Raw genomic sequence first — 27,397 nt, forward strand, 5'->3', positions numbered from 1 at the left:
ACCTAGTGTACATTGGATTAACTATCTGGGATTGTGTTCTGCTATTCTTTGCAGAAAACAGTGAGCAAATTCCTCAGGGTGTGACCTCTCACTTGGGTCGCCTGGTTCTGAACTTACGTTCATCTGTTTTTGTAGATACTTCTTACCACATTTAACTGATGTTAGAACAGCAGCTGATGGTTTTTAGAACAAAATGTGTTCTCATTGACTACTCTGTACTTCATATGGTTTAGTGTGATTATTCAGATTTAGCATTTGGAAATCTGAACTTGAGCAACTGATAGCATCATGATCAATATAATAAGAAAAACAGTATTTTCTAGCTGTCTTGACTGAGAAGAAATAAATCCCTTTCTTCCTAAGCATAAGACAGCAAATTTGTTGTTCTATTGTCATGATTTTAACTCTTCCAATTTTTATGCTGCAGCAAAACTCTGTATGCAGAAGAGCCTTTTGTTACTGAATTTTTTGCCCATAAGAGCAAAGACGAAAGATTCTGCCTCAGACAGTTTGGAAGCCCAAGACCTGGATGATCCCCAGCAGTATGTGAGTGATAAATGCCAAAGACGAGGATCAGCTGTGGACATGGACTTCCAGGCAGCACAGTCGGTGTCATCCAGTGCAGGAACTCACCTTGTTTCAAAAGAGGGGGGTCAAACATCACAGTCTGATCTGAAAGTTAAACAAATTCCAGACCTCCACCAAGCAGAAGCTGTATCTGCATTTCATAGTAAGCCTGGTGAAAGTACAGTTTCACAGCAAGAGGATGTGTCATCCCCTCCTTCCACTCCTACACGGAAGTCTCAGCTCGGCCGGGGAAGACTGAGGCTGCTGTCGTTCAGATCAATGGAAGAGCCAAGAGCTGTGCCTACTGTGAAGGAAAAATATCCTATTTTGAAGAACATACTAGACTTTATTAAGGATCAATCACTTTCGCATGAAAGGTAAACAAATTGAAAATATTGTCAGTTATACTATGCAGAAGGTTGTCTTCACACCTCTGCAGGTGGGCTAAAGCATTTTAGCAGCAAGATAATATTGTGGAATATTTTGTATATGAATGTATCAAACTTCAGTTATTCACGAGCATGTAGGGGCTCAGAGAGTACTATTTCATTTCATTTGCTTCCATCACATAGAGTATAAAAACCAGTCACTTGGCAATTTATTGTCTTGCTTCCCGAGATGTGTTTTGCTTTTTATCTACGAACAGCAAAGATGTGGTGTACCACTCTTACCAATCCTTGGTACCAAATAGAAAGGAGTTGCATCTCTGATTAAATTACCTGGTCTTCTGAAATGGAAATCAAAAGAGGGATTTCCAATTCTCATCTTGTCTGTTTTGGGCTCTAAAACATGGAGTGGTGCAGGAAGAGCTGGATTCTGTTCAAAGCTTTATCACTCACTCCAACTAATACACTGAAATGCAGTTGGAAATTCAGATACAAAGCAATTGTGTAATTAGTCAAGCACTTCTTGAATTGTCATTTATTTGTGTTGTTTTAAACACAGTGTTTTGAAGTTTTCACTTATATTTTTTCCTTTCAGTGTTTTAAAGGTTCTTGCTTTGAGAAAATCCCAAGGACAGAATATTATGGAAGTGCTCAAGACTATCCGCCAGTGCCTCGACTCGCTTGGGCAGCCACACTGCTTTCACCCACCCTGTGTACTTTTTCTCCTGGAACTTCTGGCCTGTCAGAAAGATTTTACAAAGTAAGTAATTATTTAGGCAAATCTCAGCCATGTGATTTACTGTCTGAGTTCTTGTGTTCCTCCAGGCATGTGTATTGACAAGAGTAGAAAGTTCTGCTTTTTAATCCACGTGGATAATGAAAATATGACTTGAGGTTTAGTTTTCAGGCTAGTAGGCATATCTTGTGTACTTCATTAAAAAAAAACCCCAAAATTAATAATTATTTTCAAGTGGGACTTAGTTGCACAGCTGTTCATGCCATGAGCATGTTTAGGTCTGATTTCTATGTTGTGTCTGGCCAGTGTTGTCAGAACTCTGTCACTTGGCTTTTCACTTGTCAGGAGCTTTTGTGGTCATCTTGCAATGCACTGATTTCCTTTAAGATCTTGATTAGATTTTCATAAAGCAACTTTTTAATTTAAAGGAATGTTCTCTTCTTAGTGCTATGAGAATATTCTCTTTGCCTGTTTTGTTTCTTCACTTCTGATTCCTAGTACGGGATTCTTTTGGTTTTGTTTGAAACTTCTAGACTGTGTTCTTAAATAAAACTAACATCTTTCCCACTTTTGGGGAGGGGTTAAAAAGGGCCTGTTTGTAAAATTTGCACAAATCATGCTACCTAAAACATCCCAGTGAATTCTAGGCTACTAAGCCGACTCTTTAATTTGCAGCTACTTTGGAAACTTGGAAGGCTGTGGTGCTGAGCTACACAAAGAGATTCGAGAGTCCTACTATCAGCTTGTTTTGTTCCTGGTAAATTCTGTGAAGGGATTTAGTACAATTAATGACAGGTACAGTACATTGCTTGCTTTATTTATGTGAAATTTTTTTTGCATTCCTCCACTCCTCTTCCCTTGTCATTTGTTGTCATCTAAAGCCTTAATTAATTTTGACTATCCTTTCCGTTATTTACAGAACTAAATAAGGAACCTTGATCTTGTGATCAAAAGTGCCAAGTTAGCTTTTTATTACTAAAGGAATAAAGGAAAGCACAATAAATTTATTGCATTTTGTAGTTACAATTCTGCAGTGTATCGCTGAAGCTTAGTAGTAAAATACTAGAAATACCAAATTTGCCATGGAGTACTTGGGCAAGACTAATGCCACAAGAAACATGGCAATTCTGCAGCCATGCTTTAATGTTAAAACTCATGTTTTGGCAACATTCTGGTTAGAGTTTGGAGGATTTACAGCCAGGTGTCCTAGAGAAATGAGAATTTTATGGCTATAATGTCAGTCTCTCTGACAATAACTTTCAAGTCCTTTGTTCAGTTTCGTGAAATTGTCGAAAAGGTTTCAAAGAGAACAAATTCCTGCAAATACAAAAAAAAAAGCTGTACTGCAGAGACAAACCCTCTTGCTAATGCTCAGGCAACAGCATTAGCTTGATCTTAACTGAATCCAGAAGGAAAACCATCTTTATTTCGAATTCTGTAGTCTGTACTTGCTAAATTGTGTAAGTTGAATACTTTGATAAACCTGAGTTCCTGCCACAGGATTACTTTAATGCATAGTAAAGCCTGAAATCAGTGTGTAGTGGTTTTTCTGCCCCTCCTCCCCATACATAATTCCAGCTCTAGGTCTGTCAACTTTAGGTCAGCTTTAGAGCTGTCATGTTTTAATGTCTTTTGTTTTTATTTAGGTCGTTGCTTCCTGCCTTATCCTGTGTGCAGACAGCTCTTCTCCACCTCTTGGATATGAGCTGGGAGCCCAGTGATCTTTCCTTCTTTGTTGAGATCCAGCTGCCACACCTCCTCATGACGACATCACAGGAGAACATCAGTATCCATGACAGTGTCATTAGGTGAGTCAGGAAGAGTGCAGCTTTCACATGCTACTAAATACTGATTCCATTTTACCCAGAAAGGCTCCTGAACTTCGTGCTGGAACAAGCAGTAAGAGTGCTGTTAACAAGTATGGCACAGTTTTGACCAGTATCCAGTGGCTTAACTGAAGTATTTGAATTTTTTTTGCTAGTGCAAAAACCATGGAAATTTTATCTTTAACCTGATTACTACTGGAACACTTTGCTTGTTTGGCAGTGTAGCAGGAGGTAGATAATGCTGTTTCTTGCCTTGATGAATGTTAAATGTTTTTAACACCTTCATGTGGCAATTTTATAGTAGTTGTACTTGCACATGAGCAAATGTGAAGGCCAAAAAACCTGAAAGCATCTAATCTGATCTGCCAGCATTCCAAAAGCTGTTTTGTTAGAGTAGGTTTTCCTGATTTTTGCATTATGGTCCCCATATGTATTTAAAAGCATGTCACAGAGGCAAGAAGCAGGTGTCTGTATGGTCATTTATTAACCAAGTGAATGGGATCTCTCACAATTCTGGTTTTATTAGCATGGTGTAGCACTTTGTTCTTCATTAAAACGTAAAGCTTTATTAAAGGGAATTCTGAGTGCATTCAAACTTAATTTTAAGCTTGCTTTTCTTTTAGTCAGTGGAGTGAAGAAGATGAAATTGCAGACTACAAGCAAAACTGTGAATGGATGGATGAATGTCAGGATGTAATGTTTGAGACCTGGTATGAAAAGATAGCTCAAGCTGAGCCAGAGAAGCAGAGAAAGGTGACCTCATGTTTTGTATATTTATCTGCAGAAGGGATAAATAAGAGACCTCTAAAAGCCAAAAGGGGAGAAAGGAATCTGTTTTATAATGAATTTTTATGAGTTGGATCTCTGTAGACTTTCAAGAGTCTAAAATGATTAAAAGATCCCCCTTCATTTTTGGCAGGGGAAGTGTTCTGCTTTCTGTCTGAGGCTTTCTCAAAGTCAGAAAATAATACTCAAGTAACTGTGTTGATTTTTTTGCTGTAGATGCACATGTTTGTTGCTCGTTACTGTGACCTGTTAAACGTGGACATATCCTGTGATGGCTGTGATGAAATTGCGCCGTGGCATCGCTACCGCTGTCTGCAGTGCAATGACATGGATCTGTGTAAAACTTGTTTCCTTGGTAAGAACCATTAAATAACCCCTCAAAACCCTGTGTTTGAAACCAAAGTAGCATCTTGTAAATTATACACAAAATAAAGTCAAACACTTTTCTTTGGAAATGTTTGACTTTTCTTTCCCTAATATGTATGTGAACTTGAAATTAGGAAAGGTCCTTTCCCAAAAAGATTTTACAGGGAAATCTTTCTTTACAGGTGGAGTTAAACCTGAAGGACATGAGGATGACCATGAAATGGTGAACATGGAATATGCCTGTGATCACTGCCAAGGAGTTATCATAGGTCGGAGAATGAACTGCAATGTGTGTGATGACTTTGACCTTTGCTATGGATGCTATCATGCAAAGAAATACTCTGACAGGTATTAAAAACGTGATTTGCTTTCCCCCACGTGGCAGTAAGACAATATTTAGTAGCTAAATACAATCAGTCATTCTCATGGTGCTTCCTATAAAGCCGTGTCTGACATCAGAACATCTCTTTGGTGTCCTTTGGGGAAACAAAGATAGGACCAGTTCAGCAAAAATGTCTGGAAACCTGCCTCAACCTCTGAAGTCACTTGGTAGCAATTGTTTTCTGGATGTGGCTAGGAAAGCTGCAGAGGGAGTTACCAGTCCTGTATGACAGGATAGAAGAGATGATCACTGCTGTGGAAAACAATTTCAGTGCTTGACACCAGAGGTCATAAAAACCAGGTGCACAGTTTGAACCTCTGGGAAGTGTTGGGTTTTAAGTGGTTTCCTGTTGAAGATGTTTTGTGTTGACTGACTGACTATGTTGGTTAGCAAAACACCAGCTTGCATTCCTAAATGTTGTCCCTTCTCCTTGCAGCCACTTGCCCACCCACAGCATCACGGTGTATCCCATGGTGACCATCCGAATCAGCGACCGGCAGCGCCTCATCCAGCCCTATGTCCACAATTATTCCTGGCTGCTGTTTGCTGCCTTGACTCTCTACAGTGCAGATCTGGCAAATGGGGAGGAAGTAGAAGGAGAGAAACTGGATCCCCAGGTCCTCAGTCATGCCAGAGTTCTGCAGCATCAGTGCATTCAGCTCATTGGGGACTGCCTGATGAAAGCACAGCACGGAAAAGGTGAGTCAGCTCCTCCTGCTCTGAACAATGCCTTCTACCAGTGTCAGAAATGTCTGTGGTTACTCACTTTAAAGTTTCCAAAGGAAAGGGGAAGCTGCTGTGTACTTCACTGAGAATAACTGTTTATGTAGAAAGCAAATGTAGAACAAGTGTCGTTCAGGGTCATTGGAACATGGAAAATCGAGTGCTTGAGAAAATTAATTTTATGCTTACATAAACATTGGAGACAACTTGGCAAGTCTGTGGTTGTTTTTTTTTCCATCTTAGCTGTTGTAAAGGGATCAGTCAATACAGCTTCATGTTCTGTTACTAATGTATCACTGACAGCTGAAGGACAACAAATAACTTGGTGGAAAACCTTTTTGTTCTGCATCTCTTACGAAGAGATTTTTAACTGTGTGTGTGGTATAAATTTCTGGCAGTGGTGTTCATTTGTCTGGAAATGGAGGTTTCTGTGAACAAAAATCTGCTACAGAAAATAGGGTGATACAATTGGGACCTATGGTGAATGTATCAAAAATTCTAGACCAAAATTAAAATAAGTTTGCTGGTAGTTTTTGTGAGCAGCTGTAATACAGCTGAAATAATACCACCACCAAATATTTGTGCACACTCATTAATTAATCTGTTTACAGTATACAGTTCTATTGTGCAAGAGGTCAGAAGATTGAAAAATAAGACAAATTTCATTTGCTATTCATAATTTACACTCTACTCCTTTCTTAAATTAAGACCTCTACCCCAATGGCATCTTTGAGATGGAAGATGTCACCACCTGTCCATGACTAGTATTTAATGGAACTACATAATTATATGAGCCTAATGGAAAACATGTTTTTGATGGAGTTAATGTTCAAAAGAAGTGTGTGAGAAGTTTGCAGTTCTCTTTTAAAGTGTTTCAGTTCTGCTTTTTGTCTGTCTTACCACTCAACAGCTAAATAACTTTTACAACTTTCATGCTCCCAGGACTGAAAAACTTAGCTCTCCTCTGCATGTTACCAGAAGATGAGACTTTCTCAGAGAATGACACTGTTTCAGGCAGTCCTCCCACAGACAGTGCTCCAAAAAGTCATCCTGGTGATGAAGCAGGGAAGGGAAGAGATGAGAAACCCAGCACAGGCTCTTTGGTGCATCGTGGTGTAAGTACCTGTTATTTCCAGAACCACTGATATCAGATATGTGATCTGGTATTAGGCATCTTCAGATGTTCAAGCAGCCTATTCTGAATGGGGGACTGAAATAAGGAATAGTAATGATTTCATTTATGGGTAAAAGTTGAGGGGCAAGGGACAGTTGTCTTTTTCATTAGATCTGGCTGATCAAAAACTTCTTGTTCTGAACTGATTCAAAAAAGTGTTGGGGGAGAGGAGCATGTCTCATTCTTTGTGAAAGAGCTGTCATTTCCCCTGGTTGTTAGCACTGTTAAGTAGGAGAATGACTTTCCTACACTTATATACAGTGTTCAAAACTATTGTAGTGTAATAATTTTATGCAGAGAGATATGAGCAAAATATAAAACCATAATTTAATTGTATGGAAGCTTAAGACATGAATACATCAATAAATTCTTCAGTAAAATGTTTTGATACTCAAAGGAAAATGTTTGTCAAGTGCAGATGACTGACTTCTTTCTGTGTTTGTTCCTGCAGGTATTAAATTTTGTTTTAATCTTTTAGTATTTTTGTTTTATTTTTAGGGGAAAGGAGATACTCACAAGGAAATCCAGTCTCCTCCAGAAGATAAAGTAGGAAAACAAGAAATTGAAATCAAAGCTATCTCTGCAAAGAAAGCTGTTGTGAGACAAGAGTCAGACTTGTCTGTGGATAGGAATGTTCCTCCAACAGGTAAAAAATGATTTTTCATTTTCCCTGTTACAGAAATATCCATTCATCTGCAAACAAACAGCTGTCCTTTTTATTCCTAATCCAGTTTTGTGTATTTTCAAATGTCTGTCTGCTTTGTGAAAACCTGCCAGACATTGCTTTGAACAACTGCCTTGCAGTTGGTTTGGAGGAGTCTGGGAATCGGAGTAGATTTCCACAAATATTTATCCATCTACAGAGATTATCATTCTTGTTGGGCTAACATAGCATTTGTGTGTTCTGATGCACTTGGAAGCAGAAATTGTGTTATCCTGTTAAAGACTGGGATTGTAAGAATTATGATAGTTAAATGGATCTGTCTGTAGCACTGTCTTTTATATGTTTTTACTAGATGGTATAAATTTCTTTGCCTTCTGTCTTCCCTACACTTTTATAAAGACTTTATTTTCAAGTTGTAATATTTCTTTTGATAATTTCTATTTATTTCTAGATTTGGATTATAAAAATTAAGCTATCACTTATTTCTTTTATTTTTGATGTCACTTAGGGGATTTTCTTCTTTTGTTTTTATTTAAAAGCAGGTGACTCCCTCTCAGAGGATTTGGCCCAAAAGCCAACAGAGAAGGTTTTAATACAGAGCCAGGAACAAGTTTTTGCTGAATGCTCTCAGAAGAGGATTCTGGGATTGCTGGCAGCTATGTTACCACCTTTCAAATCAGTTAGTTCTTTTTACTTCCATCTGGGTAGTTTTCTAGGTGCACAAATAACATGAATAAAATTCATAGGAATTAAATGTGGGATATGGGCCCTTGTTTACATGTTAGGAACTGTGAATTAGAATGTCATCAGACACTGACATCACTAAGGAGTGTAAGGGCTTGTTTCTGGGTGGAGGAGAGGGAAGGGAATTTTTCTATCTGTGAGGTAGTGTCCTAACTGTTCAGCAGAGTTTAAATCTTCAGTTTAGCTTCACATGTCAGGTCACACTAACAGGCCAGTAACCAAAGCAGGAACATAGTCTCTCATTCCTTTTGTCCCATTTGAAAGACCTTTAGAACAGAAGCTTTTGCATGTGCTGACTTTGACTAAAAATCTTGTTTTCTTTCCCTGCCTCACTGAGATTTTTCTCTCTCCACAGGGCTCCACAATGTCTCTGATCAACCTGGAGCAAATACTTCCACTGATGTTTCATGTTGTAATCTCAAATGCTGGCCACCTGAATGAAACTTATCATTTAACCTTGGGACTTCTGGGCCAGTTAATCCTCAGGCTTATGCCTGCAGAAGTGGATGCTGCTGTGACTAAAATCCTTTCAGCCAAACATAATTTGTTTGTACCAGGAGATGGGTCTACAGTGCCAGAAGGATGGAAGACAACTCATCTTCTGTTCAGTCTGGGAGCTGTGTGTTTAGACAGGTGCTTCTTACCTTAACCCAATTAGTTAATCTCTGCTGAACAGTTGTTTTCATGTGTGCCTTGTGCATAGAGGCTTTTTAATAGAAAGGTAATTAAACCTGTACCCTGGTCATGGAGGAGCTTACCATCTGCAGCCCTTGTTGCAGTGGGAATCTTAATTTCCTTCCAGAAGAAGGCTGGCTGCTGAAGAGTGGCCTGATTTCCAGTGCTTACCTACACAGCATGTCATGGAGGAGGAAGTGAGATTTGAAAACTACGAGGAAAACCAAAAATACAGTCCTTTATTTTTTGTGTGACATTATTTCTCTCACATAGTTACAAATCCCTTGTGTAACTTGGGAAAGGACGAGGGTGTGTCACGTAACTATCACCAGTGCTGAGTTCTGGATGTGGCCCTTCTGTCTGAGAGTATTTGAGAGAAAGGGTTTTTTATAGCAAAATAGCACTGGAAACATCAGGGAGGGACAGATTTTGAAGATCCTGAGAAAGCACTCGAGCATTCTGAGATTAATGTCATGCCCATTAAATGTGACTTATTTTTTATTGTAGCTGTGTTTTACGGGGGGGGTTCATAAACAAATAGAAAAGCATATGAAATTTAAAGGCAGAATATCCAGATCATAAGCTGAGGGAAAGGATTTTCTCAAAAACTAACTTTAGTGTGAGGAGACCAGTCCCTGTAGGTTATTTGTGTGATCCACAGAGTAAGCAGGTAGTCACATACATGGGAAATAAACCTCTTGCTGCCATGCAAACAGAAACTTCTGAATTCTAAACTAAAACTGAGAATTAACAGTGGCAATGTTCAGGCACACTTTGATTTGGGACTGTAAGTGCTCTCAGAAAACAGAATAGTATTTATGCTCTATGGCAAACAAAGCAGAATTCATGTGTCAGCTGGCATGAAAGCTTCAAGTATTTAGAAAAACAGTTCCCTAATGATTTGAAAGCTGCAGCTGAGCCAGATTACCAGTGATATGCTGTCTTGAGGAAAAATGGCTTCAGGTAAGTCTGCAGTCAGCCCTCCTAATGCAGCCTACTCTTGCTTTGCAGTCGTGTAGGTCTGGACTGGGCGAGCTCCATGGCTGACATCCTTCGCTCTCTGAACGCCTCTGCGCAGTGGCACGATGTGATCGCTGCTTTCACTGACCACTGCATTAAGCAGCTGCCCTTCCAGCTAAAGCACACCAACATCTTCACTTTGTTGGTGCTGGTTGGCTTTCCTGAGGTAAGTGGCCTGTCAGTCTTAAAGGAAACGAAATTGGTTAAAGCTTTTAGGTGTCTCTTTCTAAATACTACAGATTCCATCAATTGGGGACACCCTGTATAAACTCTCAAAACCTGGTGTGTGTCAGAGTTTGCATCTTTTCGCTTGTGCACAATTAACGTCGCTCTAATGAGGAATAATGAGCTGGTTTTGCCTGGCATTTCTTTATAACTGCTACAAGCAAACCAGCTTTGAGTATCAAAAAGGACTTTTGTACAAGCAAAACAATCCATTCTCCATCTTGATGTTCATAACTGATACATTGCCTATGTAACATTAAGTTGGTTGTTGTAGGCCTTTCTTCTATAGACTCGAACTGCCATTTTCTAAAGATCAGCAAATACCTGGCAGCAAGCAATGGTTCAGCTAAAAAATACAATACCAAAAATAAGCAAATATAACCAATATAAGACATGGCTGTGTATTTGTAAGTAAGTGTTCCAAATCCTAACTGAAGTTCTGCTGCCATTTCAGGTGCTGTGTATGGGCACTCGTTCTGTGTACATGGATAATGCTAATGAGCCTCATAACGTGATCATCCTGAAGCACTTCACTGAGAAAAACAGGGCAGTGGTTGTAGACATCAAAACCCGAAAGAGAAAAACAGGTTCTGTGACATTTTTGTTTTATCAGAGAATCACAGAGTATTTCCTTACAGTTTGTTATGGATACTCAAAAGCAAATGTTAACTAGACCACTCTGTGCAGGTCTGCAGAGTTTGAATTCCATTATTAGTAAGTTGCCTGACTTTCTGCTCATAGGTTACCAAATTCTGCTTGCAAGTCACTGCCAAATTGCGAAGCTTCTGCAGTAATTATTTCAATTATCTTTATTCAGAAAAGGATTTAGAAAACTGTTGAGACCATTCTGGTAACTGAGAAATCTCAGAAATAGGCTTTTGATGAAGCAGTTGTTTCTGTTTCAATATTTATGTACTGCTTGTGTCTTACCCTTTACAAACGTGTGCTTAATGTTGTAAAATAATTGCTAGTTTAAAAACAGTATGGCTATCCCTAAAATTTGAGACCAAGTGAAATATTTAATATAAAACAAATCAGTTGGATTTTTAGGAGCAAGGGCTTTTTGTTTTGTATGACCTAATATTGTGAAGTTAACAAAGCAAAGGTTGTCCTAAGATTTGACTACTGAAGTTGTGTAAAAGACATTTGGAAAAATCAACAGACTAAACTGCTTTTTGATATTGAAGGAAGATTTGAATATAAAAGCTTTTCTTTTTGTTTAACTGTTGACATTTTAAACAGTAAGGTCAGCAATATTTATTTCATCATATCAATTGCAGGTCAGAATTTTCCCCATTTGAATGGTAAAATACAACATGGGCTGCTTTGCATGCTGTACTGCTAACCTGCAAATATGTGTTGTTGCCAGAAGTGACATGGGAATAGATGTTAAGAAACTTGTACTGAAAAATGAGATACTTTCTTGACTGTTCAGGGAATCTGAGATAATTTTTGTATAAGACCTTTATTAGAACATAATTGATGTAAGGATGTCTCATGTCTCAACCTACTCATATCTAAGAGATGACTCCACAACATTTTGAAGTCAACCAAGTGAATTGTATTTTCTCTCTCTTGTAGTGAAAGACTATCAGTTGATTCAGAAATGTGGGCAAGAAGGCAGTGACTCCCAGACCCAGCTGAGACAGTACCTGCAGCACTTTGTCCTCATCTCCACCCACCTCCTGCAGACCAGCATGGACAGTAGCTATGCTGAGGCAGTGGAAACAACTTGGGTCTTGTCTCTCGCTCTGAAGGGCCTTTACAGAACTCTGAAGGTACCTGGCACATAAAATATGATAGAGAAATAAAAACTGATGTTCTACCCTGTGCTACAGGAGCTTGGGTATTGACTGAGCACACTGGGGAATTACCACAAGGGTATTTCTCTCACAGCTGGATCCCTTTCTGCCCAGTCTTTAGGGAGCTGAAAATGTTGTTGTTGGGCTTTAAATAGCTTTTGTGAGTCTGAGCTGGAAGCTGTTTTGCTTCTCCTCTATGGGGGCCAGCCATTCAGGAGAGTGCAGGAAGAAATTTGTAGAGGTAACGTTTTATGGAGTGAAGTTCACTTCTCTCACTCCTGAAGTTTTTGTTTTGTTTTTTTTTTTTGGACTGTCAGATCAGAACAGATAGTTACCACTCTGTGCATGTCATAGATGATACCCCTAAGGGATTTGAAGTGGGGATTTTTATTTTAGGGAAATGAAAGAAAAAGATTCCCCGTGTAGTTCATCTGGGCAGGAAATTCACCCGAGGCTGTGTGCCTTGCAGGCACTGTGATGCATTGTTCCTTACTTAGTTCTTTATTTGTGTGTGTGTCTATGTGTGCAGATTCATGGATTTAAGGAGATCCAAGCTGCCTTTCTGCAGTCTGGTTTACTCAAACTTCTAGTGAAGAAGTGTAGCAAAGGAACTGGCTTCAGTAAGACTTGGCTTCTCCGAGACTTGGAGGTAAGAAAAGTGACATTTTGTAAAAAATCAGGCTTCACACAGTGGCCTGAAAGGTTATAGCAGTGCACTGCCCTCCTGGGAAGAAACACTCAATATTATATCTAATTAATTAATTAATTAATTATCTCTAATTTAAAAAATGTTCACTTAACTGTGTCCCTGAATCTGCCTCCTTCTGCCCATCATAATCATGTAGATAATAGTCTAAATTCTTTGAAACAGGAACTGGTTTTCCACTAATCTGATTTTATTTGGAAAAAAATTTGCAGATGAGACATTACTCACCTACTCAGATTGTTTTATGGATTTTATTTAGATTGTTCTTGAAAATTCCATTCTTCAATTTAGAAAATATCAATGAAAAGCATGATTTGCACAAGGTTTTGCTGCAGTGCAGGTGGGGAGATCAATGCACATGTGGGCATATTCTTTCACAGTAGTTGTTAATTGCTGAAAGGTAAGTGTGGTTCAACTATTAGCTGTGTTTTATCTTAGGCAGGAGTTGTGTTAATTCATATTTAGGACTATGCTGAAGCCAAAGGGCTGTTTTCAAAGGAGAAGGGTATGTAGGGGCATTAGTGGCATTTTGGTGATGGTTACCTTTGCTCTGGTTTTGTCTGGGAATCTTCAAATCTTTGATGTACTGAAATGGTTAAAAAATTATTTTCTCAACTTTCTCTGCACTTTCAGCTAATCACTGAAGTTGTCTTTGCAGCAGCATGGAAGGTGTAACTCATTAGTGAAGTGGGAAATGGTTTTGGTTTGTGTTTTGGGGGTTGTTTTCTCTTTTTAGGTGTTGCTTCTTTGTAAAATAGCATGTGTTAACCACTGTCCAGTTCTGATAACGTTCTTCTAAAATGCTGATTGCAAATAAACTAATCATACCTACAGGTCTCACACCATATGCTACCTTTTTTTCTGTGTAGATTTTGTCAATAATGCTGTATTCCTCAAAGCAAGATATCAGTTCCCTGGCTGAACAGGAGGATACTGAACTGGAAGACAGGGAACAAGATCAAGATGTGGAGCAGCCTGTTGTTGGTCCTGTTGATTTAGAGCAGAATAAACTTGATCCTCTGGAGGGCCTGGACGAAGCCACCAAAATATGCTTCTTGGTATTTAAATTACTTTACCTCCTTGTGGGTAAATGAGCATTTGCTAGTTACATAAAACATTTGGTAGTTCATATGGTTGTTTTTCTTCTAGATTTACAGAATATGGGTCTATGATTTCAATGCATCGTTCTTTAAAGAAAATAAAATAGAACTACTAATGAATGCTACAAAATCATTATACAGTATGTTGCTAAATTGCTTCTCATTATTGCTAATGCAGATATTAAATTCATTAATTCTCTACCTACAAAGTGGAGAATAATGCCTAGGTCATCCTTAAAGAAACTCATCTTTCTTTTCCCCATCTAATGCGGTTTGGTTTTTTTTTTCATTTCTTTTTGCTCCTTGCTCAGATGACACACGATGCACTTAATGCACCTCTCCATATTCTTCGAGCCATGTATGAGTTGCAGATGAAAAGAACAGATTCTTTTTTCCTGGAAGTTCAAAAGAGGTATGGAGAGTCTGGGTGCTGCAGAGGAACAGTGGTGGGTGAAAATCTAAAATCCTCTAGGTGTTGAATAGGAATTCTTCCAAGGATAAGATTTGGTTTTCATGTTTAAAAAAGTAAGGAAATAAACTCCTGCTAAGTTGTATTTATGGAAGCAACTCAGCATCTTCTGAAACACATCACATGCTCTTCTTTATGTGGTAGCTCCCATATCAAGAGCTGCTATGGCTCTGAGTTCTGTGAACTGAGGAAGAGTCAAGAGCTCACATGTGGCTTCTAGTACTCAAAGCATCTCACAGAGACACCATGTCCTCACAGAAATGAGTGATTTTGTAACATTTAAATCCTTTGGCTTGTTAGAACAAGTTAACTTGATAAAAATAGGTAGAGTTTAATCCTTCCAAAACAGAAGGTGGGAAGATTTAATTTGCATTTAATTGCCCTAATTGAGTTTGCATTACTTTGGAAACACATTTGTGTATTTTTGATTTTCTTTTGCCTCTGTTAAGGTTTGATGGGGATGTAATCACAACGGATGAGAGGATCCGGACGTTGGCTCAGAAGTGGCAGCCCAGCAAACGCTTGAGGCTGGAGGAACAGAGTTCCAAGGCAGTGGATACAGATATGATCATCTTACCCTGTTTGGTATGGACATCTCTACAAACAGGAGCAATTGGGAAATAATGACTTTTGGCATTGAGTAGCTTCTGTTTAGTAACTTCAAACCTGAGAAATCTTTTTAAACATCTGAAATAATCTGTTACCAATGTTTTATGTCAAAATGAGTGAGCAGGTACAAGAAGCAAGTATTTCTTCCTTGTTATTCCTTCCTTAAGGAAGAGAAAGAACTTGATTCCCAGGTCAGAAGAACAAATTGTGATTGCAGGCTGTAATTTCCTCCCCTTACACAAGAGAGATTGTATCTCATTGCTGTAAGCTTATGCCATGCTACTGTTTCAGCATATCATTGTTATCTTACAGTAAGTTCAGCAGAACAAGGAAGCAATGAATTTTTCTTGCAGACAGACACTACACTCACAAGCTTTAGGTTTTGCATTCAATAGCAGGGTCCCACAGCTCTGCTTTATTTTGGGGGCTCGTTCCTGGCCGTGTGGTGTCACCAGCACAGCTGTTTATCAGTTGTACAGCTAAGGGCAAGGAGCTTCCTGAAGCAGTTTCACATAATTATAAGAAAAAAAAATAGGCCTTTCAACAGCTTCTGCACAGGCTGTGAAATACGCACTCCTGGAAATAATCCAAACTTAACTGGACAATACCCTGATTTTGAAGTTATCTCAGCCTTAAGTCAAATTTGGACCAAGTGATCTCCAAAAGTCCCTCCCAACTTGCCTCATTTCATGGCAAGTGGTTAGCTTTGCCTCTGTAGGTCAGCTTCAGCTAACACTTCTGGTTAGAATTCTAACTGCTGTTTCCACAAATGCATCAGTGTATAGTGAGGTCTGCTGACATAAACAGTGTTTCTCAGGAAATATGTCCCTCTAGCTGTGTGAGAGATCCCACTTTTGTGGGTTTTTTGGAAAATCCATCTGTAAATTCAGCTCGCAGTTTGACTGGTCAGATATCCAAACATAAGGCAGTAAATTATTGACAGCCTGTTTTCAAACTTGCATTTCTCTTCTTGCAGTCAAAGCCTGTACTCTGTGATAAAGCAACAGAAGAAACCAATCCTGTTGCCCAGAAACTCATCACCAACACAGAGAGTGACCTGCAGCTCAGCTATGCCAAGCAGCGACGCACCAAGAGTTCCATTCTCCTGCACAAGGAGCTGGACTCCAGGAGTAAAAAGGCTGTGAGGGACTACCTGTATCGTGTGAATGAGGCAATTGCAGTTCTGTATGCCAGGCATGTGCTGGCATCCTTGTTAGCTGAGTGGCCTGATGATGTGGCAATAAATGAGGAAATCCTAGACCTCAGTGGCCCAGCCCATATGACATACATCCTGGACATGCTGATGCAGCTAGAGGAGAAGCAGCTGTGGGAAAGAGTAAGTGGATTTCACTTAGACATGTGAGCAAAACCTGTGCCTACATGCCATGAGACTCTGACTAACAAAAATACTTGAAGTTCCTTTTTTTTAACTAAATTGAAACTCCAAAATTTAAATTAGTTCTGAAAAACCAGTTGGAATCTGTCAGTGTCTTGATGTGCTGATCTTGTTAACAGAAAATGGAAAAACTAGCTCTGTGGAGAGAGCTCTTTCAGTTATGAAAGAGAAATTGGTAAAATAGGCAGTCTGTTTTGAAAATAGGCAATCTAGATGGTAATCTAGAGAAATTGGTAAAATAGGCAGTGCCTTTTAAAAGCTGCTTTTACTTAGATCTCAATGTGTATATTGTAATACCTGCTACTCCACTGATGAGCTGGTGGTGGAAGTGATCTTGGAATTACAATAGAATATTGTAATGAAAGTGTCAGCTCAAGGCTTCACAGCAGTCAAAGCAAATCAGGTGCTGGGAATCTTTGAAGAAGGAATGAAAAATAAAGCAGAAGGCATTGATATGCCACTGAACCAATACTGTGCAGTCTTTTGGACTGCAGTGACTCCCTCATCTCATTAAAAAATACAGATGCAGTACAACTGGAAGAGGCCTAGAGAAGAATGGCAGGGGTTATTACAGCCATGGAATAATTTCAGTATGAGGAACCAACTCATTTTCTTCATTCTGGATCTTTCCCCTGTGGGGCATTGAGGGAGAAGGAGTAATGGAAAAGTCTGTTCCTCTTTCTCTGTAGATTTAAAGCAGTAAATAGCATGCAAAAGCTAAGAGCAAGGATTATTCACTGGCCCTCCCAGTAAGAAAACAAAGGAGTGTCAGATTAAGGTAATAAGTGGCAGGTCCAAAACAAACCAAAAGAACAGGTTCTTGACCCAGTATGTCATGGAAATTGTTGCCCCAGGGTGTTTTAATGGGTTCAGAAAAGGGCAGGATGAACTGATAGAATAAAATCTATTAAGACATATTAAATGCAAAAGTGTAGCCTTTGTGTTAGGCTGTTCTGCAAGTGCAAGGCAAGGAGTGCATTCAGGGAACTGCTATATGCTGCCTTTGGTTTTCAAATTCCTTCTCCCAAGAAATCAGTTTTTGGCTGATTTGGAGATGAACCTGCTGGTCTGAGCTGGTGTATTAGATTTTATAGGAGGAGTTAGGAGATGGCAGGTGAAGAGATGTAATGAGTTGCTCTGATGACCTGAAAGGGCCTCAAGTAACAGAACTCTCCATTCAGGGCTTTTGTGCACTTTGAAAAAGTAAGGAAAGGGGAGACACAGGTGGTTCTGAATTATATTTAGTGTGTCCTGATACAGATTAAAGGGCATTTTTGGGAGGTTTTAAGGGCAGAAAACGTGCATCTGCTGCTTTCAAAACTTCAGCCACCTAATCGATACTTAATCATTTCTTCTTAGGCACAGAGTTGTACATTTTTGAAGGCTAAAATGTATGACATATTCTATTCAAATCAAAACCTGTAGGTACAGAAGGCAAAGGTGCCTGTTTAGTATGTTAACAAAGTTGTCTATCTTACTTGATTACAGCTTTAGTTTGCTGTTAATTACTTTATGGATTAGCCTTGATTCTAGCAGTTGTGGGAAGAGATGTAGCCAATATCTGCCATGTTTTTATCAAATAAAGAATGAAAGATCCAGAACAGAGGACAGAATGAAATCTTCTGTGCTTATAGAGATGACACTTGATAGGCATCATTTGTGAATTTATCTTGTTTCTTGCTGGTACATTGATTCCCTCTTGCAAAATACTGTGTGGCTGGACATGACTCGTGTCAGCCATCGGCATGTACAGCTGTAAATGTTCTTTTGACAGTAAATTGTATTTACATGACGTTGCTTCTCCCCAGATTCTCCAGAAAGTGCTGCACGGGTGTAAGGAGAATATGCTGGGGACCATGGCCCTGACAGCCTGTCAGTTCATGGAGGAGCCAGGGATGGCAGTGCAGATGCGGGAATCTCAGCATCCTTACAACAACAACACGAACTTTGAGGTAAGGCAGGCATGGATTACAGTGCATGACTTGAAGCTGAAATCACCAAGGAGTTGGAGCAGAAGCCTCTCAGAGTTCCACATGGGTATCTATGGGACTCCTGTGCTTGAAGCAGCTGTGAAGTCTGTTCAGTCTTGCTTGAGAAAGGCTGATGTCAGATAGCTGAGGCCTTGCCCTGCAAAGAAACGTGTTCAATCACGTGTTCAATTTGTTGTAATTCAATCATATGAAAAGTGCATAACTTACATGGTTTTACTGTGCATGTATTTGAAGTAGATCAGATTTGTAAATGGTTTCAAGGCCTTAATGATCAGATATATCTATCCTTCCATCCAAAGATTTGTTTCAGTTGGCCTGTTACTCCCTTGTGCTGTTAGATGAAAGTAGGAGTGGTGTCTTTTCTTGTATTTCTCATTTGAGACTCTTCCTCTGATACAAACAGGGGATTTTCTGATTTTCTTTTCTTGATACTGTTTGAAAGCATTTTTCTGATATAGTTTCATAAGTAATTATTGCCTCTGGGCAGTCTTGGGATTTTTAATTTTAATTTTCCCTGCTGCTCTGACTCTTCTGATTTTTATTTTTAAAATGCGTATAACCCCGTAGGTTCTGGCAGTGAGATCAATATCAGCAACAATTGCTGCTTTTGAAAAAGGAAAGCATTGCTGGCAATTAATTTTACATGCTTAACAGCTAATGTGAACAATAGGCCATGCTTTACATTTGTTAAATTAGCTCTGGGTAAAAATATCAAACAGTTTTTTACTCATGGAGATGCTGTAATATTTTTTTATATCTCGCTTGTTTGTATGGTGAAAGTTAAGCGGGTTCTGGGTGGTACAGTGTGACAGGACACACAGCTGCTGTGTTTATTTCTCAGGATAAAGTTCACATTCCTGGTGCTATCTACCTCTCCATCAAGTTTGACTCTCAGTGTAACACAGAGGAGGGCTGTGATGAGCTGCTCATGTCCAGCAGCAGTGATTTCCAGCAGGATCGGCACAGCTTCAGTGGGTCTCCACAGAAATGGACTGATTTTGAGCTTCCAGGTGAATATGCCCTGATTCAAGGTTATATAGGATATTGCTGGGACTCCTGAGAGAAACTCCTGATGAGTTAAATGTCGATGTTCCTGAGATGTGTAGGAAAAAAGCCAATCCTTTCCTTGTCCCACTCCGTTTGCCCTCACGTGCTACTCTCGCATTTGTTTCTCAAAAGTGGCTTATCTGTTGTTGTGCTGTGACCTTTTCTTTCCAGCCCTCAGTCAAAGCATGCACTCAGCCACTGGAAACAAATTTGATCTTGGTTCTGTTCCAGCACAGTCCTTGTTCTGCACGATACTCACTTACATTGTTTATGCCTTGTCTTACTTTCCACAGGAAGCACATTTTTTAATAAAAAAAAAAAAGATAGGCTTATCTCTGTCTCCGTGCTCTGCTGCTGCTCTGAGCAGAGAGAACCAGTGCCAACGCCTTGGCTGCAGCTGGTGCCACAGAGCACAGCTGGAAAAAACCCAGGATTTGACTGCCAGCTGCACTCTGGATTCTCTGAGCACATTTGGGAGAGCACAGTGCAAATGCCAGGGAGCTCGAGGACTGCACAGTCCCCTGCTTCTGATTTTAAAGTGTTTTAACCCCTGAGCGCTGGGGCACTGCAGGAAACTCTTGACTTCGAGTACTGTCAGCACCTGTAAAGAGATTTAGGAACTTTCTTAGCAAACCAGTTTGGGTTACAAGGTGCTGGTTTTGAGTTACAAGGTCCTAGTTAGAAGCAAATGTGTGTTCTGTAGAAATATTTTAGATTTTTGTGAACTTCTGTCTTCCTTTTCCCCCCAAATAGTTGTGGAGGTTTGCCAAGGAGCTGAACTTCGAGGCTCATTGTTTAAAGCAGCTTTGGCTGTGAAACTTGAATTTCACCTTCTGAAAGTTCATTTCCAGCCTAGGCTGTCTGCGTTAAGGCTCTTGATTTCCGCAGGTTTTAGCTGAAAACAGACATTTAAAGGCTTCTGGGCTTTTAATTTGATTGCAGGGCTTTCTCCTATGAGTAGGAGAGAACATTGTCTCCATTTCATGATAAAAAGGGAAATTCTTTTTTAGATATTTCCTTCTAAATCCTAAAAAATGTCTTCAAAATTTTTGTTGTTCATGAAACTTTGAAAATTCTGCTTCCCAGTGAAAACTAGCCTGCTTGTCCCAGGGTGACAGGCTTTTTCATGGGGCAGAAAGGTATTTTTAGTTTTAACAGCTCTAATATTACATAGCACAGTAGGTAAGAAGATGTTTTGTGCAGCATTACAGCCAACTACCAGGATTTATCTCTGAAGGTGTAGATGCTACAATGACAAAAACCTTTTGAATCTTTTTTGCCTGATTGTTAAGTGGTCAAATGTTCTGATAGTCCTTCTGGTTTTAAGTGATTAAGTTTAACAGTTTTCTTCCCTAGAGTAAAAATGTTCAATTTAATTTTCTAATGTGTAAAAAATTTTACTTTCAAATATTTTAAACCTTTTGTCCAATGAATTCGAGTGTTGTTGTAAAGAACTTGGCTGCCTATATAGGGGTTCTTTTTTCATAAATTTTTTCTTTTTTCATCAATCATAACTGATCCAATAACACAATTGGAAAAGTGAAGTTACATGTGCAGAATATGGAATTTCTTTAATTTCCTCTATTTAGTTGTCAAAAATGTAAAAGACATTATTCTTCCTAAAAGACATTATCCTTCCTATCCAGTATCTTTAGACAGGGGAAACCATTGTGGGTTTTGCTTCAGCTTCCTCTTTGTCACCCTATTCTGTGTGTTTCATAGTTACCAAAAAATAAAAGACCACCTCTGTTGAATGAAGACATCTAGGATTAATTAATTTCAGAGTTTTCATTTAAATTGTGTTTGAGATGGCAAAACTAACTCAGAAGGTAGTAATGTGGGCTTTCTTCCTTCCCTGCACATAGGAGACACACTCTACTACCGATTTACTTCTGACATGAGCAACACTGAGTGGGGTTATAAGTTTACGGTGACAGCAGGTCATCTGGGAAGGTTTCAGACAGGTAAGAGATGCTCAGAATGTTTTGAAAAAGGCCTTTTTTAGTCATTTTGCTGAGCTTTGAGAAACTCGTGGTTATCCCTTTTTCTTGACTTAGAATTTGCATTCAATGTCTTAGAAATAACACGATCAGGTTTGTTCAAGTTGAAACTCAACTGATGTCTCTTACTTCCTGTGGCTTTGGGGCAGAAATACAAATCTTCACAGAGACTTGGAGATTACAATTATAATAATGTAATTTGCATCCAAAATCTCATTATATGATAGTAATTACAAAGAGTATTTAGTAAACACTCTGGGATTCCGTAATTGGAAACAGAAATAATGGTAATTGCATTTTTCAAAAGTGTTTATCCATTAAAAAAGGATGGTTCTGGGTCTAATTTCTAGCATAAGATGTTTTGTTAGTTTATTTTAGAGTTTAAATATTTTGAATGAAATTGAGGCTGGTGGATAATTTGCTATCAGCAAAACTCTATTGCACATCACATAATATGTGTTTTGTTTGCCTTATTTGGGCAAAAAATTAATGTTGGATATGATTCTAATTTTTATGTATGTTTTGCCTCAGAAAAGAGTTGCCATGTCAGGATGTAATCCAGAATTGTCTCAGATTTTTGTTGGTATTTTAATTCAATATTTCTGGCTTGCCAGAGCAATACTTGGTGTACGGAGAAAACTGACTATGTGAACAGAATGTCCCCCTACAAAATGTAACAGCTGTTTGAATTTTCTTTTTTCCAGGGTTTGAAATTCTAAAGCAGATGCTGTCTGAAGAAAGGGTAATTCCTCACCTCCCACTGGCCAAAATCTGGGAGTGGCAGGTGGGGGTGGCGTGTCGCCAGACGGGTCACCAGCGTCTGAAGGCCATCCACCTGCTCCTGAAGATAGTGCAGTGCAGCACCCAGGGGTGAGTGCACTGCTCCACACCCTGCACCAATGGCAAAGGGCAGGGCAACAAAAAGGCACTAAACTGATACTATTTTGAAGCAAAAAACCCCTTGTGATTTGAAGCAGGTATTCTTAATTTGCCTGATGGATACAATTTACAGTGCTTTGGTAGCAGAAATTTATTACTTTCTCTTCTTTCCTGACCTTTAAAAAAGTCCAATGAATTCAAATGTTGTAAGGACAGAAAAATCACCCCAAAACAGGATGAAGGTAGATTTCAATTAATTTTCTAGAAATTATTCTCTTTGTATTAGTTACACTGCAGAATTAAGGTAAGGATGAAATAATAACCTGGTGATGTTCTGATTCTCTGTAAAGTAAATAGATTTTAAATTATTGTTTTTAGTTGTACCACTAAGCCTGTAATTGAGTTTTAGAGGGGATATGTGTCCTTAAGCTTATGTATGTATGGCATGAGTATCTCTAGATGCAAGAGTATTTATCAAAGTGGTTATTTTTTATTTTTAACTGTCACAAATGCATGGTTTTGTTCTCTTAAATTTGATTTGGTTTTGGTTTCTGTCCCACCTCCCCATTCCCAGAAACGGGCATGGTGGTTACTCACCATTGCATCACGATTTCATTTAAATTACTTTTTTTTCAGAGACTGTGACCTCACCTTATTGAAGCCACTTTGGCAGCTTTTCACCCATATGGAAAACAATTCATGTCACGATACAGCCAAGCCTGGTATTCTCCTTCCTCTTCATCGTGCACTGGCAGAACTCTTCTTTGTGACAGAAAACAGAGTTACTGTAAGCAGTTCCTGTATTTGTATCCCTCTTTTCCTCAGTGCTGGGATTGACAGAGAATTCAGTGTTACACTAATTGCAGTTTTCCTTTATCCCTCAGAGCTACAGAAACATTAACAACTTTCTCTTAAGGAGTGTGGCAGCAAGTTCTAATTAGAGGGGAATTCTGTTGCCTTATCTATCATGGGACTTTAAGTAATAGTCATGACTATTAAGGCCCTAAAGTCACTGTTTATTCTGAGAGGAATGCTGGTTTAATAATTAATTTAAAGGTATTTGCATGTGGTTTTCATTGAGTTGATTTTGAACTTTAAATATGAGCAGTGTTGTGAGCTCATTTCTGTGATCACAAACTGCTCTAGTCCAGGAGAGTCTGGTGTGCAGTTCTGATACCTTTGGTTCTCAGGGACTGCTCTAATGATCAGCATTTTCATGTTAATTAGTAGAATATCACCTTTGGCAGAACCACTGGTGTTCATTGCATATTTTCTGGCTGCAGGAGCTTGGATCTCTACAGGAGTATTTGCTTGCCTTAAATACTGAAGATCATCTTCATCGCTGCACAGCACAGGTAGGACTGCACAGCCGCAGGGCTGGGTGGGTCTGTGATCTTTGTGGCAGACACTGAATAATTTCTCATTGCCCAGTGGAGTTTATAAAAGAGATATTAATGTACTTGGGCATTACAGTACCTTGACAGGCCTCTGAAAGTTGTGAGTGAACTGTGCACAAAAGCTTTTCTGGGATATTGGAAAGAAATTCTTCCCGTGAGGGTAGTGATGCCCTGGCACAGGCTGCCCAAAGCATCTCTGGTTGCCCCATCCCTGGAAGTGTCCAAGGCCAGGTTGGATGGGGTTTGGGGGAATGTGGTCTGGTGGAAGGTGTCCCTGTCCATGGCAGGGAGTGGAATGAGATGATCTTTAAGGTCCCTCCCAACCCAAACCATTCTATGATTCTGGGTTTCTATTTCTGTTCAGTTTCATACAAGCATTTCTTTACACTTTGGGATTGAGGAGAATATTCGGTGTGACTTTGTTGTTCCTTTTCTCTTCTAGGCCCTGAAAAACATTGCTGCTATCAGCCTTGCCATTAACTATCCAAACAAATCAACAAGTTTCTGGAATGTTTAATACTGGCTCAGGCCGGAGTGCATGGGATAGAGTAGTTTGTCCATAGGACATTGGAACAAACATCTTAACTTCGTTCAGGAAAAGTTCCTTCAGCTTCAGTGTATGAGCACTCTGCAGCCTTCCTTCCTTCCACCTTGATGTAGAATTTGTAAAAGTAACAGCGCACTTCAATGAAAAAGCACATCCTGAAGTAACTCACGCGTCGCCTACAGTTATGTATGCACATATTGTAGCATGTTAGAGTAAACAGAACAATATTGTTTTTTATTCAGAGGAAGCAAAGGAAAGAAGGTAGCTGAAGTATGAGAATGGAAGGCCCCCATGTTGGTATCATCTGCTCCCGAGGAAACTTGATCCGTGGAATGCGTCAGCTTCAGAAAGTACTGCTGAACTCGGGGTGATGCCATCAGCAGCATCTGTTGTACATCTTCAAAGTGAAACAGGCAAACCAGAATCTGGAGGCTGCTGCAGAAATGGTCCACACTTGAATCCTGTCATTTTTGCTTTGGAGGCTACTACCCAAGGAAAAGGATTTCAATTCTTACTAAACTACAGGTTGTAAAAGAAATTGTGGGTGATTTGCAAAGCAGTTGAAGGATTCCAGTTTCAGAGCATCCTCGTGCAAGAGCTTTGTTTCTCCTGTTCTTTGATTCATCCATCTGGGTCACCTGTTCTCACCTTGCTTTATCTCCATTGTATTATTCCAAATAGCCCATTATTGTAGTGCAGAGAGCAAAGGCTGGCTCTCAGTCACAAGGCAGTGGTGATATGAAGACGTGGGGAACTTACATGTTTCTCAAAAACCGCATCTTTACAAGAAATTATTCACAAGGCTTTTTTTCCTTTAGTTATTTCAATATTAGTGGCTTAGGAGGTCCTTCTTGGCAATGTTGGGAACCCAGACTCCCAGCACTCAGGGTAGGGTTAATGATCAATCCACTCTTATCTTACAGAGCAATAACCACATTCCTCCTAGTGAACATGGAATAAATGGCAGACTTTCTATGCTGAAATAAATTGGCTTTCTTCCTGCACAGGTACATTGGTTATTCCCTTTCCAAAGAGTTAACACTGAAAGATTTGGGGGTGTATTTTGTATACCATTGCACAGTTTGTAGAGCTGGTCTTGTAAAATATTAATTCAGATTACTTTTAATGCTAATTATTTTCTTCTTCCCTTCTTTGCCCCAACGTTGGACTATGGAAAAAAAAGGCAGCCAAAAGCTCTAGTAGTAAGAGAATGCAAGTTGTATAAAGCAGTGGCTTTGTCAGGAGGGAATGTATTTATTGACCCTGTTTGTCTTAAATTTGAGTGGTGCCTAAATACCAGTGCACAGGAGCCCTGCTTTGGGGGGTGTCCTCTGAACTGATGGTCTTGTCAGCTGTGGGGCTGGAGTTTAAGGGTGGCCCAATCTCCCTCTGAGAGGGAAACATGCAGTAATACATCCCTTGGATTTTTTTTTGATGGCCTCTAGTGCTGTAGAGTTTTGTTTTGACTTCTGTTCAGCCAGGTGAGTGCACAACAAGTGCTTGAATCAGAATATGAGTATTCTGCCTGAAAGACTTAAAAATGAAGACGAGAAGCACCATGCTGAAGCCATTGCCTTCAGGAATGGAGTGGCTCTCTTAGCAAATGAGAATGCCAGGATTCAGGAAAAGTGTAGTATTTGTCAAAGACTGAAAGGAAGCAGAGAGATGCTGCTCTGAAAGCCCTTCTTGAGCATCCTGAGTTGATTTCCTTAAAGACATCATGATGGGAAGGGAATTTTCAAGGTTGTGGTGTACCTTTAACGCACGAATCATTCTGTTCCCACATCCAAGCAAGGTGTTGGAGTTTGCAGCCTCCCTGCAGGGGAGTCAGAGATCCCTGGGGAGCCAACTGCTTCACACCTTGTAATTGAGCAGATTCTGGCCACGGGAGTTGCTCTACCAAAAGGAGACGTTCCTAAACTGATGCCAGGGAGTTGTATGGGTGGGGCAGGTGAGCACTTGGAAATTGCTTTTCTGGAGCAGTAGGACTTCCTATTCACTGCCTCCGTGGGCATCCGTGGCTGGGGAATCAGGGATATGCAATGGGCTGCTGTGCTGGGCCGTGCAGCTGCTGAGATCTGCCTGTTCAGTCAAAGAAGGCTTTTTCTTTTTTCACATCAGGGATGAAGACTGTAAATAAACCATTCATAGAACCTGTCACAGCTCTGTCATAGTCACGTTTTTTTCTGTTGGACTGTCCTTTTGCTTTCTGGATGAAGACATAAGGCTGCAAGGATGACACAGGAGTGGCCAGAATTCCTTGCTAGGCATTACCACTCAACTTACTCTACCAGCAGTGACTGGCCTCGTGAGTCAGTCGTCTTGCCCTGAAGGAACTGTCTAGGAACAGTGTCCACTAAATATAATTTCTACCCACTAGATGGAACTGAAGGACTGTGACCTGAGTTGACACTGAATCTGTTGCTGCCTTATAACTCAAATCATTAATTATGGATTTTTTAACAGACAAGAAACACTGATTTTTTTTTTCTTCTGGTAGCTCTAAAGAAAGAGGAATAGAATACCAATAATGAATATTCATGATCCATCACATTTTGAAAATTATGCAGAAGTTCCAAGCGGATGTGAATGATGCTATTGAATTGTATAAAACTGTCTGGAAAACAGGTATGCTGAAAAAAAAATGTGCCTAATATAAGAAAAACTAAAAAAGTTGTCCTGCCTGAATCACCTATGATGTATTTAAAACAAACCATATTGTTCCTAATGATACATTTGACTTGCTTTCATTAAACACTTAAAAACGAGAGTTTTATAATTTCTTTTCTTACGGGTTTACTACTTTGCAATTTTTATCAGTTGTTTAAAATATATCAGACCTTTAGATTTATTCCAGTTCAGTTCAACATGTAAAAAGAAAGCTACAGATGTGGGTAAAATATGCAAATGAAGAGAAATATATTGTAAAAATTCTATAAAATCAAAAAAAGTACAACACGGTGTCTGTTTCTTGTTTGTTTTTCTCCTCTCCTCACTGAATGTTTAATGCTGGAGTTTGCAGTGAGATCCAGGGTTTTCTTAGGAATCCTTATTTTCCATGCCTGTAAGCAAACCTGCCTGTCCCCATGTGGTTGGTAAATATCTGATACTGCATCGAGCTATGCAGGAACCAGACTTCTGGAGTCATCTCTTAAATTCTGGCCCTGCTGTTTACATTCC

At 39.5% G+C, this 27,397-nt stretch overlaps 1 protein-coding gene across 5 annotated transcripts in view; it reads left to right on the forward strand.

Annotated features, from left to right (window-relative positions):
* Window positions 1-27,144, forward strand: part of ZZEF1 (zinc finger ZZ-type and EF-hand domain containing 1) — a 56,203-nt gene extending 29,059 nt beyond the window's left edge. For 3 of the 5 annotated variants that reach the window (XM_082294417.1, XM_082294419.1, XM_082294420.1), the window contains 27 exons: window positions 428-944; window positions 1,549-1,713; window positions 2,365-2,484; window positions 3,336-3,497; window positions 4,139-4,268; window positions 4,518-4,656; window positions 4,850-5,015; window positions 5,486-5,748; window positions 6,715-6,887; window positions 7,445-7,592; window positions 8,150-8,289; window positions 8,710-8,987; window positions 10,041-10,215; window positions 10,729-10,861; window positions 11,856-12,052; window positions 12,606-12,725; window positions 13,652-13,840; window positions 14,194-14,294; window positions 14,801-14,936; window positions 15,937-16,296; window positions 18,165-18,308; window positions 19,189-19,357; window positions 21,260-21,358; window positions 22,099-22,264; window positions 22,910-23,060; window positions 23,557-23,628; window positions 24,113-27,144. In XM_082294417.1, coding sequence (XP_082150543.1) covers window positions 428-944; window positions 1,549-1,713; window positions 2,365-2,484; window positions 3,336-3,497; window positions 4,139-4,268; window positions 4,518-4,656; window positions 4,850-5,015; window positions 5,486-5,748; window positions 6,715-6,887; window positions 7,445-7,592; window positions 8,150-8,289; window positions 8,710-8,987; window positions 10,041-10,215; window positions 10,729-10,861; window positions 11,856-12,052; window positions 12,606-12,725; window positions 13,652-13,840; window positions 14,194-14,294; window positions 14,801-14,936; window positions 15,937-16,296; window positions 18,165-18,308; window positions 19,189-19,357; window positions 21,260-21,358; window positions 22,099-22,264; window positions 22,910-23,060; window positions 23,557-23,628; window positions 24,113-24,187 — 4,688 coding nt within the window. In that variant the 3' untranslated portion in view covers window positions 24,188-27,144. The remainder of the gene's footprint in view (window positions 1-427; window positions 945-1,548; window positions 1,714-2,364; window positions 2,485-3,335; window positions 3,498-4,138; window positions 4,269-4,517; window positions 4,657-4,849; window positions 5,016-5,485; window positions 5,749-6,714; window positions 6,888-7,444; window positions 7,593-8,149; window positions 8,290-8,709; window positions 8,988-10,040; window positions 10,216-10,728; window positions 10,862-11,855; window positions 12,053-12,605; window positions 12,726-13,651; window positions 13,841-14,193; window positions 14,295-14,800; window positions 14,937-15,936; window positions 16,297-18,164; window positions 18,309-19,188; window positions 19,358-21,259; window positions 21,359-22,098; window positions 22,265-22,909; window positions 23,061-23,556; window positions 23,629-24,112) is intronic. The other 2 variants (XR_014226985.1, XM_082294418.1) reach the window with 2 other exon arrangements.
* Window positions 27,145-27,397: the final 253 nt, after the last annotated feature.

This window comes from Coloeus monedula, assembly GCF_965178545.1.
Source record: "Coloeus monedula genome assembly, chromosome: 20".
Taxonomy (NCBI): domain Eukaryota; kingdom Metazoa; phylum Chordata; class Aves; order Passeriformes; family Corvidae; genus Coloeus; species Coloeus monedula.